Source organism: Fulmarus glacialis, unplaced genomic scaffold (assembly GCF_000690835.1).
Source record: "Fulmarus glacialis isolate BGI_N327 unplaced genomic scaffold, ASM69083v1 scaffold17632, whole genome shotgun sequence".
In the NCBI taxonomy this organism is placed as follows: Eukaryota; Metazoa; Chordata; class Aves; order Procellariiformes; family Procellariidae; genus Fulmarus; species Fulmarus glacialis.
The window spans coordinates 21937-38597 of record NW_009196120.1 but is presented as its reverse complement, the minus strand read 5'-3'; the positions used below and the strand labels follow the sequence as shown (position 1 = coordinate 38597).

The 16661-nt window shown below is 41.5% G+C and overlaps 1 protein-coding gene across 1 annotated transcript in view; it reads right to left on the bottom strand.

Annotated features, from left to right (window-relative positions):
- Positions 1–203: 203 nt before the first annotated feature.
- Positions 204–16661, bottom strand: part of DPT (dermatopontin) — a 27926-nt gene continuing 11468 nt past the window's right edge. The window contains exons 3-4 of the mRNA XM_009572110.1: positions 6738–6845; positions 204–597 (exon numbers count right to left, since the gene is read on the bottom strand). Of these exons, the coding sequence (XP_009570405.1) occupies positions 531–597; positions 6738–6845 (175 nt within the window). The 3' untranslated portion in view covers positions 204–530. The remainder of the gene's footprint in view (positions 598–6737; positions 6846–16661) is intronic.

The following is a 16661-nucleotide window of genomic DNA, read 5'->3' as shown; positions in this document are numbered from 1 at the left end:
CAGAGACCTCCCGATGCCACTTTCAGCACACTTTCAGCTACTAAACGCAAAGAAGCTGGTAGGGATCACTGGGTTGATTCCAAGTACAACGTAGAGACAGGAAAGTCTAGTAGATGTTGGAAAGCTTATAGTATGTTTCTACCTCATTCAGAGTGACTGTGCTGGGAAGCAATTTATACAAAGTTGCTATGTGAAAGTAAGTTGTATTCAGAATGGCTATATGTATATATAAAAAAGGTAACTGCATATGCCATAGACTTGGGTATCATAAACGTGTATGTCATAAGCAATTTTAGTTGGGGGATACAATGGCCAGTGCAGCTTGAAGGAATCCTCCAAAATTGTGTTGCAAGCACGTGGGCTGGCAATTTATTTAATAGCTCCAGAGGGAAAGAATTGTATCTTCAGCAGGCAGCTGATGAGTCTTAGTACTTTTTTTGTGAGCTTAATTGCCCTTCTCCCATAATCACTGACCCTCATCCCCACCCTGTCTGTCCCTAAGCTTTCCAAGTTGGGTACACTCGATCTTTTTAAACATTTTGAAATGGACAGTCATACTCTGTCATCCTGCAGACAATGAATTTCCACTGACGATCCCTGCATGGAAGACAGACAAGAGAGAAATATTAGTGAGCCAGAACTACAGAGGATAATACTATACAAGAATAACTTTACTCCCCCTCTACTCTGCTCTTGTGAGACCCCACCTGGAGTATTGTGTTCAGCTCTAGGGCCCCCAACATAAGAAGAACATGGACCTGCTGGAATGAGTCCAGAGGAGGGCCACGAAGATGCTCAGAGGGCTGGAGCACCTCTCCTATGAAGACATGCTGAGAGAGTTGGGGTTGTTCAGCCTGGAGAAGAGAAGGCTCTGGGGAGACCTTATTGCAGCCTTCAGTACCTGAAGGGGGCCTACAAGAAAGCTGGAGAGGGACTTTTTACAAGGGCATGTAGTGATAGGACAAGGGGTAATGGCTTTAAACTGAAAAAGGGTAGATTTAGATTAGAGGTAAGGAAGCAATTTTTTACAATGAGGGTGGTGAGGCACTGGCACAGGTTGCCCAGAGAAGTTGTGGATGCCCCAGCCCTGGAAGTGTTCAAGGCCAGGTTGGATGGGGCTTTGAGCAACCTGGTCTAGTGGAAGGTGTCCCTGACCATGGCAGGGAGGGTGGAACTAGATGATCTTTAAGGTCCCTTCCAACCCAAACCGTTCTATGATTCTATGATTCTATTGTGGCAACAAAAACATTTGTCTGCCATTAGCTGACTTTCCTCTGAGTGCTTTGTGTTTTTATGGGCTGGAAGGAGATAAAATGTATCTGATAGTTATAATTCCTTCACACTCCCTTACAAGGTAAGAAAATCAGCTCTCTGAATAATTAGGTCTCTGAGAATCCTTCAGAAGACAATGACTCTTGATGGTGATCAACCCTAAATTGACTTTAAATCAGTGACCAAGAGGAAAAGGATGGTTCTGTCAAAAGTTATTGTCATGTGATATATTGCTCAGGAATGTGTGCAAAGTAAAATATGTGGGTGATTTTCAAGCTATTTCTAAGTGGGGAATTAGCCACACAGCAAAATTCACTCTTTTTTTTTTTTTCTTTCCACTACTAGGTTTTCTAGCTAGTGTCCTTTATGAAAGATGTGAAGGAATCAGTAGTGAGAAAAATTAAATTCACTTCTCATCCTTGATCTCCACAAGTCACATGTGAGGCAGAGTAACATTTATGAGTGTATGGAGAGTTTATGCTCTTCCTGGTTTATGAGTAATTGGATGTCTGTATTCTCTCTCGGGAGAGTGATATGATACCTACTGACAAGTTTTAGTAGGAAGCATGGCTGGAGCAGCAGGATTCAACAGTGGAGGCCAGTGATTTAGTGTCCAATAGCTGCAACAGGCTGCAAATTTCCACCTTAGCTTATTGTGCCTTAAATTTTCCCTCGACAGAAAGGCATGAGTTCAGAGGATCAAATACTGTCCTGCTGTGGGGCAAATGTTCAATTTAGGCTGCTTAGTACTGGCTAGTGGGAGTTTAGATCTAAAGTACAGTTCTTGCGGATGGCAGCCATCATTTAAATTGGTAATGGGTAGTACTCCGAGAGGTTTCAGAAAGTTTGGATTCTGGTAATAGTTATCTCCTAAACCTGAGGCATAGGACAAGTAATGCTACTGGAATGGTTCATTAGCAGATTGCTTTACAAGACCCCTGCACAGTCTGGTTTTTTGGTGGCCAGCTCCAAACAGTGAGGAAACTGGTGCAGAACCTGCAGCCTCTTAGGGATGTGCTGAGACACCTGAGCCCAGATTTTGGTATTAACTGCTCTTATATGGTTTCATTGACTGGGTGTCTCTATCCTGGAATAAGATTAATTTGACTCTTAAGCTCTGTGTAGGTATAAGGCATCTTATTTCAGCTTTCATTAACTGAGGTTTTTTAATTGGAAATCTGCTATGCTACTTCACCAGTTTATGCTGAGTGTTGTTTGGAACTGGGTCTGTCTCATACTCATCAGCAAGTCTGTGTTTAGTTATGCAGTGTTCATTTTTTATTTTCTTTAGGCCTTTCCTAAATGGTTTTTAATTGTAATTGCCTCATAAAACTGTTACCAAAGGTTAATGAAATGCAAGATTAATTTTTAGATTTATTTTAGGAAGTTCTCGTTTGGACTATGTGCATGCTCTTCAAAGACAGTTATTACTCTTTTGGTCACTGACCTACCCAGAGAGACAAAAAAAAAAAGATGACTCATATGTGGATTAACAGGATTATATGGGTCAAAATTAAGGTCTGCTAAACTAGCACCCATTGTCGGAGAGACTTTTAGCTCAAAAGCTGAGGTCAAGTAATTTTTCTAAAAAGGGATATTGTAAAGTTAAAAGTCAAGTTCTTTAAAATAAATGTATTTTAGTTACCTGAATTAATAACATGCTTTAAAATATTAGAATGGAATTATTTCTGAAGTTGTAGTTTAAACTTGAACTTGCAGACACTTTAGCATATATGCACGTGGCTGATGGCCAATAGGTTTATGCATTTAGTGTCTTAATTTATCTTTTTTTGTATTACTTGTCTTTGAAGTTAAGCATATAAGTCCATCTTTTCAGGATGCAGGCAACTACTTTGTACCATTGGTGCTGTGTATTTAATTCAATATTTATCAGCCTGTTTCAATTTGTAGACCCTTTACGAGTTTTCCAGTGGGGGTGCAGATCTCGTCAGGAATTGCCCTGTGTGGAATACTCTAGAATATATATGAACTTGCCTTTGCAGATCCTTAACACCAGTTTATAGGTCCCCCCCAAATTGCTAATTTCATACATTTTCCTTGGCTTGAGGAGTCAATATTGAATTGTCACTTTTACTCTCCAGCTGTCATGTGCTGTCAGATTTGAATTTTTGATGCTATAGGGAAAATACCTTTTATCTCCAAGTATTGCTGAATAATCTGTTTCCAATTCAGTTTAAAAATTCTGTGAATTCCTATTTATATTGAGATTGAAAAAATCCTCTTTCTTTGGTCATATGAAACTTATTAGGGACCTAAAATACCCTATAATTCAGCTCAGCGGAGCTCGGTAGATATCCAGCTTGTCCAGGCATTTCAAATGTACTTACTGCTGGGGTATTTGGGTGTTGATCTATCTTTCAGTGATGATGTCTGAGCAGTTAAGAAATTACCGGCTATTCAGATCACCCAAATAAATGGAGCAGAGAACAGTTTTGTAAAAGAAATGAGCTTATGACAGTCTGCATGTGCTATTTTTATACTACACAGCGAAGGCAAGCTGTGGCACCTACCAAGCACATCTTGGTAATCCCCACTTCCCTGTCCAAGCTACTGGCTGCAGGTTGGGCTGTGAATGCTCCAGTGGTGCTCTCTGGACTTGAGAGACCGATCCAACCAGACCACAGCCCCGTAACAAGGCTCCACGAGGGAACCATGCCATCATCACTTAACATGTTTCAGAGCTCAAACTGAAGCTATTTTGAAGCTATTTTGAATTTATTTTTTTTTTTTAATTTTGGAAGCTATTTTGCCAAGGGTTTACAATGTGCATGCCTATGTGGGCAGTTTCAGTTTTTTACAACCTGCTTCAGATACCCCATGTCCATCTCTGAAACTTGACTGTATCAGTCTGTCTAACAAAAGATACTGCCTTTCCTTGCAAGTGTTCCCTAATGTATGTCCATAGGTCATCCTGTCTGCATCAGCGTTACCACCACGCTCCCAAATGTGCTTCCAGAGATACTTCAAACCTCTTCTAATTCTTTCCAGCTGCTTTTGTCTTGCTTTATAGACACTTGTTTTCTACTTTTGACCCATTTAAAATGGGACTGAAAAATGTAAATATTAACCACTTCTAAAATCTGTTCTCCACAGATGAGCACTTAAAACCTCCGATGATGAACAGCAACTCCTTCATTCATTCCTGATACACAGGCATGGAAACTCAGAGGGAGTGATTACAGAAGAAGACGTGGGGATACCACCTTTCTAAACTTTCTACAGCTTTTGCCAGAGGCATCACGTGCTCTCTCAAATATCTGTGCATCAGCAGTGACCCCAGTGACGCAATGTCTTAGGGAATAGGAAGGGAGGATGTGATTTCTGCAAGTTTATTCAAAAAGTCTAAAAATACTTAACTGTTTGAAGTGATTAGGAAAACTTAAACTAAAATACCTTCAAAGGCTTTTTTTGTGCCTCTCGTTAGCTCAAGAACATTGCCTGTCATGGGCTAAATAGTATGGACACAAGTTTAACATGCTTGAAAATGAAAAGCAGTCTCAAAATCTACAGCATGTTTACACAGGCAAGCTGCATGTGTGCGTGCTGCTGGTAGGCTGGGACTGGGAATAGCTTTTTTTGCTCCTTTGCTGCCTCAGCCAGCTGCAAAGAACCATTTAGGATGACAAACTTTGCCGACTTTTGCAAGTATACCACTCAGGAGAGTTACTGCGTGAATCTGAATGACGAACTGGCGTAGCAGGAATTTTTTTCGCTTCTTACAAAACGAAGTTGGTTTTAGTCATTCTGGAAGTTGGGGGCCAGAAAGTTCATTGCACAGAAAAGTCTCCTAGATTGCAATACATAAAATGTTTTCTCTATGGTTTTCACCTGCTACTATTGCAGGTTCACCTGTGGTGTCACAGCAGTGGTAGGACAAAGGTGTTGGTGGCTTCTTTCCTTTCCAGGTACTGTGGTCCTATAACCTGTGAAGACCTGTACTCCCAATGTACATCCCTGTGATGCTGCCTCCACTCCTGGCCAGTCCCCCCACTGCCACCCCGTTCTGAAGGCTGTGTTAAGCCTTCAGCACTCACAGAGAGAAATCTGCTCAGAGGCATCGGTTACCTCAACTGCTCTGTTTTCCAGGCTTGTCCTTGTGATTCCTGACTTTACCCTGGTCCACGTCTGATGGAGGCTGGAATCCAGCTGCAAGGGAGCGCACTGTCTGCATTATCTCCCCTAGTCTCTGCCATGGCCATGAGAACCAAGGATTAAGAATAGCACTGGGGAATATTTAAGAAAAAAAAACCCAAGAACAGGGATGTCCCTTGCAACCTTGTAAATTCTTTATCCAAAGCGATAAATAGATACCTTTGAGTCAAATGACTGTGAAAGTTACATTTCTGCTTGTAGGAATAATTTGCAGACATGCCTTCCATTTGTTAATGAACAGGCTAATGAATTTTAGCCAGAAAATTGCAGTTATGGACCTGCAGCTCTCTGACAGTGTGCTATTATTTCTGGAAACGTCTTTTTATTTTAGGTAATCTTTTGGCTGAGGGGGTCCCTAATGAAGTCTGGCAATCTGAGAGCATCATAGTGGCAAAAGCACCTCGGCTCCTTTAAGTGTTATTAGAGACAGCTTGAAATGTTGGTGTGTTTGAACTCCTCCTCCTCTCTTCTCTCCCACTTCTCCTGTAGCCAGTCTTGGCAACGATAGGCCAGTGCAGTGCACCTTGCCTTGCTGTCTGTGCTGTGTTTGATAACAAATGCTTTAATATACTGGGCGAAGTGTCTGATAAAAAACATCAGCAAAGAAATAACTCATAGTTGATGTATTAGAGGTCAGCTCAAGAGGAAAGAATCAAGATCCAACTACAACTTCACTAGCCAGAGCGCCTCATAGGGCCTGGTCAAGTAATGACCAGGACTGATCAAGAATAAGTAGGGAACTCATTTTCTGGAAAGGGATCAATATGCACTGCATTGCCTTAATTCCTGGTGTGGCCTCAAATCTTTTAGAATTGTGTTGCAATGGATTGGGCAGTTTACAGCATTCAGATTGAAGTTTGTATGGTCTTATCTTTGCACTCTGGCAGATTCCCCACTTCTCTGTGAAGAAAAGTGGGCCAAAATAAGTCCCTCACCCCCTGAAAGGACAGGGTGTTCCAGGCTGAGTTTTTACTGGGTTAGATAAAAGATGCTCTGACTAGAGGTAGGTGAGAAACAATACTGAAGATCTGTTAAGCTTCGTGGAGTTCAGATTTAGCCAAGCCTACCATTGCTATATTTTTCACTACTCAGGTGGACATGGCAGATGATCCCCTTGTTCATGAAGATGCCCTTTTCCTCAGCCTGATGCTGAGTACCACAGTAGATGATTTGTAGCCATGCACTGTTTGGGAGAAATAGAAAAGGAAAACCTTCTTCTTTTTTTTTTTTGGTTTTTTTTTGTTTGTTTGTTTTGTTTTGTTTGTTTCTAGTGAAACAAATGAAAAGCGAACCTGTCCACAGCAGAGAAAGTTGTGGTTGCCCCACGGATGTAATGGTCATAAGTGTACATCATCATGTCCATATCTTCTCCATAGTGTTCCGGATACTCTGTTGTTAACCTTTACATTAAGAAAAAAGAAGATAAAATAATTTACCGTCTTATAGAAAATGGTGACTGTTGATTATACTTCACAGTCAACTCATCCAGTTGACTGAATGCAACTCAAATAGCAGATTTTTCCTGTTTCTTTGAAAGTTCTTGTTTCTTAATAGCACTACAAGATGCAGTCTGACCTAGAAGACTGCATTTCTTTTCTACGCAATTAATTCATGTAGCAATTTGAATAAATTTCAGCAAGTTTAGAACTTTTAAGAGCAGGTTGGAGTATTGTGTGTATACACATCTGCAGCTCTGGGATAAAAGCAGCCTGAATAAGAATGTAAAGCTTGTCTACTACTTACGTCTTTGTTGCAGGGATTTGCTCCGGCCTCTTGTCAGTCTGTTAGGTTTGCTGATGTAGAGTTCTGTAAATTTTGCCAAGTCAAATAGCTACAAGCATTTATCCATTTATGAATTATATTGAATGAATGTAGCAATTAATCCATTCCTCTTTGTTCTTTCCACTTTCCACCTAGTTTATAAAGTTAAAATATTGGCCTGGACAATATTTGTGCAGTGTATTTTATCTAAGAAGCTCAAAGTGCTTCTGCACTTGTTAATCAAATCATGGTTACTGCTTCCCTGGGAAATAGGCAAGTAATACTGTACTTGGTTTAACAGACATTTTATAGATAATGAACAGATGCAGGAAGGTGCTGGGACCTTGACCAGTACTTTATGTCAACATTATGTTAGAGGTCAGGAATGGAAACCTGGCACTCAGTCTTTCCCTGTGTTGTATCATTTTACATGGGTGTTGCTGGTGGAGTTGTTCACTCCGAAGCAGCACGAGGAAGAATCACATTCCCTGTAAGGGAGATACTGTCCCTGTGGAAATGAACAGCTCAGCTCCTATTGAGACTAACAGGGTTAAGATGCCTTTACAGAAATCCTGACAACCGTTTTTCTGACTTAATTCAGCCCAGTAGCAGTACTTGAATGATGCTTGAAGGTGATCCTAGCACATCCCAGCCAAGCATGTGCATGTTTACATTTTATTAAATTGGTGGGGTTTGAGCACAAGCTTAAACATTTTACTCACTAGGAATATAATTATTGGGATGGTTTTAAGTTTTTAAAATGAGATGCTTTGAGGTTATTTGGAGCCCAAACCAGTAACTGTTGGAATACTCAGAAACTGAAAGTTTACCTGAAAACTGAGGGACTCTGGAATATTTGGCTGCTTTCCCCTAGAGCTACTTACTATAAAAAAAATCCTGTGAAATTGCCAGCTCTATCTGTATATTTTAAATGTATTTTTGATCACTTTGTTTACCCTGTTCTTGTGCTGTTTACACCTTCTTTGTAAGGTGCAGATGTGACTTAATTCCAGGTCATTTTCAGCTTTTGAAAATGAAAGAAAAACATCATTCAGTTGGAACATCATTCCTAACAAATCATCATTCCTTGACAGATGAAAAATGGGACTGAGTGTGAAACTCAAGCATGGCCTTATAAGATCCCTGAGTCTCAACAGTCAACTTCTTGTTCTTGTGCTGCCTGTCCTTTGGCCATGGCAATCATCAAACAAATTACTAGTTGTAGTGCAAGAACATCCATGCCCAACTGGTTTGGGGAGGCAGAAGATCAGGCCTGGTCACAGCGTCCGTTGTCAGAGCTCTGACCAAGGGCCTATGGATTCGCAGAACCTTCACAGTGCTTTGCTGTTGATAAGAAATGAACAGCAGTATTTCACAGGTGATGCAGACAGCTGCTGCAGGCTAGGAGAAACAGAAGAAACCATGTACACTGGCAGTTGTTAGGATGGATAAATAGGTAGAGTCATCAGTGTGCTTTGCAAGTGGCAAAATTAGAGCCACAGTTTCCAGTCCAGCCCCTATGAAAGTCCGAAATGAGACCACTATGGATTTTAAGGGAACTGGCTCTGACCCAGACAAAGAGAATAAATACAAATATTACAAAAAGCTGTTTCTCGTGGCTTCTCACCAGTTAGCTGGTGGTTTTTCCTAGACCAAAGATCATCACCTGAATGTGTTTCTGTCAAACCACAGCAAACGTAATTTATCTGTTACTTTGATTGAAGGCTGATGTTATCATTTTTTTCTTTCAGGACATCTCCTCTTGTGCTCCCAAATATATATTTATTTGTCAGTGTCAGACAGTTTACAGCTCAGATTTGAATACCTTTTTACCTAGACAATCTATGACTTGAATCTCTAAAACACCTTTATGGCCCCATGAAAGAACCTTAACCTGAGCATAAGCTGGTTCTTCAGTATAGGCAACTTGCTGAAAGCCTTCCAGTTTGCAAAGAGATGCTTTTGGGGCCCTGCACTCCATGCCCAGAGCTGTAATGATAGCTAGAGTATACTTCATAAAGCCTGACCTCTGCTACCTGGTCTGTATTTTATCCATTTTCTTTACACAGAAATCAAGGCCTTGAGGAGGGCTTTTTTGCATGCCTGAGTCTCCCATCAGTGAAGCCATGGATCTGAATCTGGGAACTTGAGAGTATTTCTGGATCCATAGCCAGAGGCAAAGAGAAACTGGGGCTACATCTATGCTAGTAAATTAAACAACACCAGAATGTTTCTGGGCACTATAACTCAATTGCCTAGATGTGCAAATTATTAGAACAATCCCTGGGACAGTTTTAGCCCAGACCAACTAGCACAGTCTCAGCAGATATCTCAAAGACACAGTTTGTGAGTTAGCACATGGTAGGTACCATTCCTAACAGGCAGAATGTGGACCCTGTTTTGGGGGATAAAAGTTTAATAATGTGGCTGCTTCCTCTGCTAGAGGAGAGTCCCCATATTTAGTTTACTAATTTGTAACCTGAGTGTCTGATAGCACGTCTTCGAAGATTCCTGGGTCACTGCAGGTTTTTAAGACATGTGGCATGAAGACCAGCTACGGACCAGGATTTCATTTTGCATTCCCACATCAACTCCAGGCTTGGGGGCTTTTTTGTGCTATTATTACGAGAAAACACTAAGGTATGTGTTTATGTATGTTCCACCAAATGTGTTTCATAGCATCTGTTTGGCATTCAGCAAGGAAAATGTTCTTGACCAGCACTATGTGCTGGGCAGACGAGACTGTGCAAAACACAAGGTTAAAAAGCTGCTTTCAGTTCTACTCAGAGATAGAACTGAGAGTCAGTTCTTTGAACTTGTTTCATGAGCCTTTTAGTTGAAAAGTAAATCTGATGAAAAACTCCTGAATTACTGTGAAGGGTCTCACAAACCTTTTGCCGAAGCGGGCAGTGTTATGCTGAAGTGAATGGATGCAGTAAGAGCCTTCATTTTTTTTTGCCTGCTGTCATCTCCCCTTCCCTCTCTACTAACTTCTTCACATTGCCATTCAGCCTCTTAAGACTCCTCTGCTAAGAAAGGTTTGAAAAGCAAATATATACAATTACCGAAAGTAAATGATATGGGGACTTGAGCTGCTCTGAAGTTTGTCTTGTTACATAGACAGATGCCCACTGACTCCTTTTGTTCTGGAGAGAAGAATTATAAATAGTGCTGTGACAGCAATGTTCAAGTTCACTTGGGTCTGTGCGGTCTGTCTGTCTAATTCAGTTCTCTTTGATGTTTGCTGTACTCATTTATGAAACTGTTCCCCTTAAGCCCATGCATTTAAAGGTCATCTGGATTGCGCTGTATCCTTTAGAAGGAAATGCAATTGGTTGCCCAGTGGCATTACCCAGCCCTTCTCTATTATCCCTGTTTTTAGAATCCTGGGGATAAGTTGCACAAAATGTATCTGCACTGCGAGATGCTCTAGTGTTTAATGCATAGGGATATTCAGCACTTGGTTTTCTCATCATGGAGGGGAGAAAAGTCATTTAACTCAACCATTAAGGCTCTTCTCAAAGTGGTCTGCCCGGCACAGGACAGTGGGTCCCTCAGCATTTGTTGTAGCTTCGTGTGTAACCTTATTATCAAGTGCTTAACTGAAAATATGAAGTGTTTTACTCTCTAATGGATATCAACTGCGTATCAACTGTGAACCACATACCAGGGCCCTACAGACATGTAATTTATTTACAAACGCGGTAGCATTTGTGAGCCACGTGTGGCAGTGTATGGTTTATACCCGACAGGAGTCATGAAACAAGTGAGACACACTTTTTGCCCTAGTTGGTGAGAGTTTGCCTGCCTACAGGAGTCCGGACTCCCAAGGAGTCCAAGCCCAAGGGCAAGACCCTTTTGGGAAGAGCCATCCACAGTAACCTGCATGGGGGCCCTGTAAGCACTTCTGGCATTGACCTCTTAGCAAAGAAAACTGGGCTAGGGGAGCAGTGAGAAGCTTGGGAGTTGCCAAGTGCTGAGACAAAGTTGCTGCTGCCTTTGGAGGTGATCTAAGGCCTCTAGGACCAAGCTGTGGTACTTGTGGTGCCTGAGAGGGTACATGAGGGAAAGTCCTAGAAGAGAGGTTTGCAATGCAGCTGTAAGAAGGCCTGTGTTATACTGATGGTGGGACCTAGGCACTGACTAATTTGGTGCCAAATGAACCCTGAGGAGGCAGAGGATCTGTGTAGCAGCTAGCAGGGTGCATTTAGTGGGATTGTTTATTAAACCCAGATATACACATAGGTATTAAGTTTGGGCAAGGACTCATAGGGGAGAAAATAGTAATATGAGACCTTTAGCAAGTGGTAGTCTTTTCAATCCATATGATCTACTTGCAAGAATTAATACAGAAAACAGAAGAATTCTGCTTCAGCTTTGCAAATCCACTTCAGATTAGTGTCAGGTGTATAATGTTTGGACACAAGAGACTTGGAGCACCAGTGGCATTGTCAAGAGAGGAGAAAGCAGGTAATTCTACTTTAAAGACTGGGAAAGAAAAGCTTGTGAGAAGGGATGTAAGTGGTTTGGCATGTATGGGGGAGAGCAGGAAAACCTGACAGAAAAAGGTATTTTCATAATGGGGTTTTTAGCTGGTATAGAGTTGATGTGGGATGGTTTATATTCTGACTGGTTTGCATCACCCCACCCATCCCCGTGTTTTTCTAATGTACTTTACTATAAACCTATAAATCTTGCTCAGGGCAGGAAACATATTGAAAAAAGGCGTTAAATCTTTAACAGGATTACTGTTGTTATTATTTTAGTCTGAAATAGTTGTAATGTTGTTTATTTTCCATGGTGAAAAACTACCATGTTAGAGATTAATAGAAAACACAGAGTTACTCATTTAGCGCTGGGAAGAATGTTTTGTACTAATCTACAGTGATCCCTAGCCGTCTTTTAACAATTGACTTCAGAAATAGTTATCATGAGTCTATTTTTTACTGATAAGAAGTTCGAGTCCAATGGCCTTATTGGTATTGTACAGCCCACTCCTTAGAGAAGTAAATGGGAACTGTGGGTATGCCTTGCCTTCAGATATCAAGCAGACAAAAGAAATGGGTCTTTTAAAATATCAAAGACAGTCAGTGGTAGAGCTCATGGTTTCCTGCTCCAACTGTTGAATATACTTATTCCCTGCTAGTAAGTACGTTGTTTTGGAGTGCCTTACTCTTTTCACTTCTTGTGCAACAACAGTGCTAACAAGATAAATGGCTCCTCTTTAACCTTCATTTTCCTCTTTGTTACTGAACTCCTCCTCTAACGATGCCACAGCCAAAAGAAGGAGCTGTTCCATTTCAAGAGGAAAACATAAGCTTTGACATTAACTTTCTGGCCTTTGAGGACAAGGAGTGTCCCCTGAATGGCCTTATGGTTTCAGACGTTATTTAGAAGTGCTTCAAGAATATGGCTCTCCTAAAGAAGAATTTTGTTTCAAGAGCCATGAGCCTGCATGTTACATTCAGTGAACATGGAAATTATATGCTCTTTAATCAATTTCAATTCTTCCTCCAGCTGGAAGACAGCGGGCATCCCCTTTTAAAAAGCATACTGTGCTGAAAAGCCAAAGAAGGTCTTAGTAAACTGTCTACAGAAACTTCTGCTGGTGCTCCCCGTACAGATCCCAGATTGCTGGGCTGCCAGGGAACTAAAGGTGTCCTGGAGCTGCTCTAGAGATGAGCAGTTCTTTCATGTGGCCATGTCACGTGCGTTTCAGGATTGAGTTCAGGCTCCAGTCTCTGCGATCATAGATTCACCTAGACACGTCACAGCCCTTCTGTTTCCACTCTGTTGTAGTGAAAACCACAAACTCTCACAGGGCTGAGGAGCCACGAGGCCAACACAGTGGAACCACAGTTCTTCTTGGAGGTCTACACGAGCTAGTGCAATATAGATACAAGCAGCAGCAGAGAGCTTAGGGCACCTTATGCCTGTTCCTCAAGAAAGACATATCTGAAATAACATTAGCCAGCTTTCCAATGTTAAGCAAATGTGTTTCTCCTAAGATGTCTCTAGAAGGTGGTCCTGGAGATTGAACTGTAAGGTTGTATTTGCTGGGATATTAAAAAAAAAAAAAGACAGTTAAATACCTTTTTTTTTAAAAAAAAAAAAAGGGAGAGAGGAATTTGGTTGCCCAGAAGTTCACGTTTCCACCACATCTATTCTGAGTTCACCTCCTGGATTTATATCTCTGCTGTTGGTAATCTCTGAGAAACCTGCATGGGATCTCATTAGTTTCAATATGGCTTTGGTGGCAGGTTGAGTCAAGAAAACAAGTAAGTTCTTTAAGCCCCATAATTTTTGGAAAATGTAATTGTTGCCCGGGCAATGTCACCGTGACAGAGAGCAGCCACAGCTCCAGACAGACCTTTTGGCACTTGGACTGCTGGTTGTTTGAAGAGGGGAAACAGTCATAAACAGTCTTTGCAGACTTGGGGCTGCTCTGTGACATGTGTTTTCTTTTGAGAGTATGGAGTCAAGCTTTCAATTTCCTGGCAAAGAGAAAAATCTGAGCTCTAATGGGACGACTTAATAACACTGTCTCTGAATCTGCGATGGATTTGCTTCCTTTATGGTCCGAATCTGCACACAGTTTATTTTACTGTGGTAGCATTCCCAAGCCAGGTAAAATAAGGGAGCTTTTCTGCCTCCTGTGAGGAATGTTAATTATTTTCAGTATGGTAAAAATGTGCAGAATCCATGACAAGACTTGGCATGGTGAGGAAGGAAACAAAGTACTTGTGAAAAAAAAAGAAAATAGCAAGTGCAAAACTATGAGACTGGAAAAGATCGGTATATTTATTTGCAGTATGGTCTTACTGTACAGGTAAACTGGGAATTAGTGGTGAGAAGACAAGCTGTGAAGCAGAACTGCTGAGCTCTAAGTGAAAGGATATAGATGCTACCAAGCAAAGTCCTTAAGCATGTATTTGGCTTTAACCATGTTCTTAAGCAAGGTGTGGGTTTCAGTCAGCATGATGGTGTCATAAATTAGTATTCCAATAAGTATTAGCAGGACTCAAAAAACACAGGAATGTTCCAGCAGTAAAAACCAGGCCAAATTCTAACAAACCATTTGCATGGCTCATATATACGGGGAAAACCTGTCTTTATTCATTGTAGGGAAGACCAGCTCACTTCAGGAGGAATGTAGTACTGCAGAAGAAGAGCCAAGAGAAACCTTGCATAAGGATCAGCTGTCTTACTGTTTTTATATTTGCCAGAGCCCTGTAGAGAGACAACTGGGAGAGGAAGGGATCAAATACCCAAGGTGAGAGCTAATTTAAAACAAAGAGTTTTGTTACACCTCAGTATTGTCAGTTTTCTTAAAAATGCTTTTCTGCCTATATTTGGTTTCATAATGAAGGATTCACTGCACATTAAAATTCAAGGCTTCTGAGCAATTCTGCAATGTGGATTGTCTTTGAATATGGATTTTCCTATGTGTCACGCATGATCCATGAGGCACCACAGTCATTACATATTTTCCTGGTATTACTTTTCCACATAGTCATATACTAATAGATGCCTTTGCATGAAATTAAGCTGCTTCAACCAAGAAATAGGAGTCAGCAGCATGTTAATAGCCATTTCTCCACAGATAGTTTATTGACAGCTAGTTTCTGGAACAGAATAAACACCATTATAGGTTGGGGCAGAAACTGTAGTAAGTAATGATACTGTATAGGCACACACATTTTTATTGTGTTTTATATGCATATACCTTTTGAGGTCCTACCCTTGGTAGCCCAGAACTGCTTTGCAGATTGTTTGGAAAACACAGTCTCTCTGTCAAATGCATCTTAAATGGAGTGCAAGATAGAGACCAGAAGTGTGATGTGTGAACAAGGTTTTGTGACAATAACTTGGAAATGCCGATGGAAGTAAAACTGTGAATGAGATCTCCTGGGCTTAGGGGATGGGAAGTTTAGTGGCTGTACACTGAAGTTTAACAATTCTGACAAGTCACATCTGTAGTAGTAAAAGTGGGTCCAAGGCATGGGGTTTCGTGCTACCACATTGCAGTTCATGTTGTTTATATCTTAGCATAACAACTAGCACTCTCCCAGACACTGTCTAGGCAGGGTAAAGGGAATAAAACAGAAAAGAAACAGTTCCCAGCTGACAATAGGCAGGAGACCACTGTTTTGGAGAAGAGAGAGAGTTTAGCTGCATGTGTGGGTCCTGCAGCAGAGGAGTCCTCCTATTTGGGATCGCAGGATAACTGGTAGAAAGGGACCTCAAGAGGTCTCTGGTACAGCCCCCTGCTCAAAGCAGGGTCAGCCATGAGGTCAGATCAGGCTGCTCAGTGCTTTATTCAGCTGAGTCTTGAAAGCCTCCAAGGATGGAGCCTGCACAGCCTCACCAGGCAACCTGCTCTACTGCTTCGCTGTCTTTGTAGTGGAAAAGGTTTTCTTTATTACCCTCTGAACAGCCCTCAAGCGTATCAGCTGTTCCCCTCAGTTTGGTATCATATGCAAACTTGGCGAGAGTGTGCTCTGTTGCCTCCTCAAGGTCATGGACAAAGATGTTAAGCAGAACAGGTCCCAGGGTAGACTATTGGTTACAGTGCTCTGCTCGTAATGAGCACCCAGGCAGAGTATCACCCTTTAACCACCCTCTGAGCCTGTTAAACCACCAGTTTTTTACCCATCTAGTTGTCTGTCCATCCAGACCATAACATCCTAATTTGGATAACTGTATGTAGAAAGGGCTTGTATCTACCTTGCTAACTCCACAGGCAGAATGAGAGCTTGAAAGAAATTGGAAGAAATGTATTGTAAGGAGGCACTTCAAGAGAGTAAGGTCAAACAAGGCTCTCAAGTAGAAGAAACTGTATGAGAGACTGTCCAGGAGGAGAGTGGATATGGAAGTGTCACGATAGGCCAGTAGTTTGAACAGAACAAACTAGGCTCCAGATGGAGAGACTGAGCCTGGTAATACAGGGTACAAAATGGTTTTATAATGAACCCATAACCACAAACTATGCACCAGAAGCTTTTCACAAGCCAGGTGATAGGTCTTCCCGGAGGTTTTATACTGTGATGTTCAGCTCTCCACTCCCAGAAGAACATGAGCACATGGGATTTCTACCCTGCTTAGAGGAAGAAACGCTTCTCCTGCCTTTGAAATGCTGCCTTTTCTGCATGGAAAGACAGTAGCAACTAAACTGCATAAAGCGTTCTTTTCCAACCATAAGAAATGGAGCGTTGTCACTGTTGGAAACAGAAGGGCAGTATAGGAGTCCATGTGCAGCTGGGATGGAAAGGCAAGACATCAGTAACCCCAAACATTTACATTAGGATATGCATTACTCTGAATGCCAATTTGCAAGGCAGAGACAAAGCTGTTCTCAGTTGTCAAGCAGAACTGTCAACAACAACAAAAGAGGTCAGAGACGACTTCTGTTTTCTCTCTGAAAATACGTGTAATATTACAGGAGTAAGAGAGAT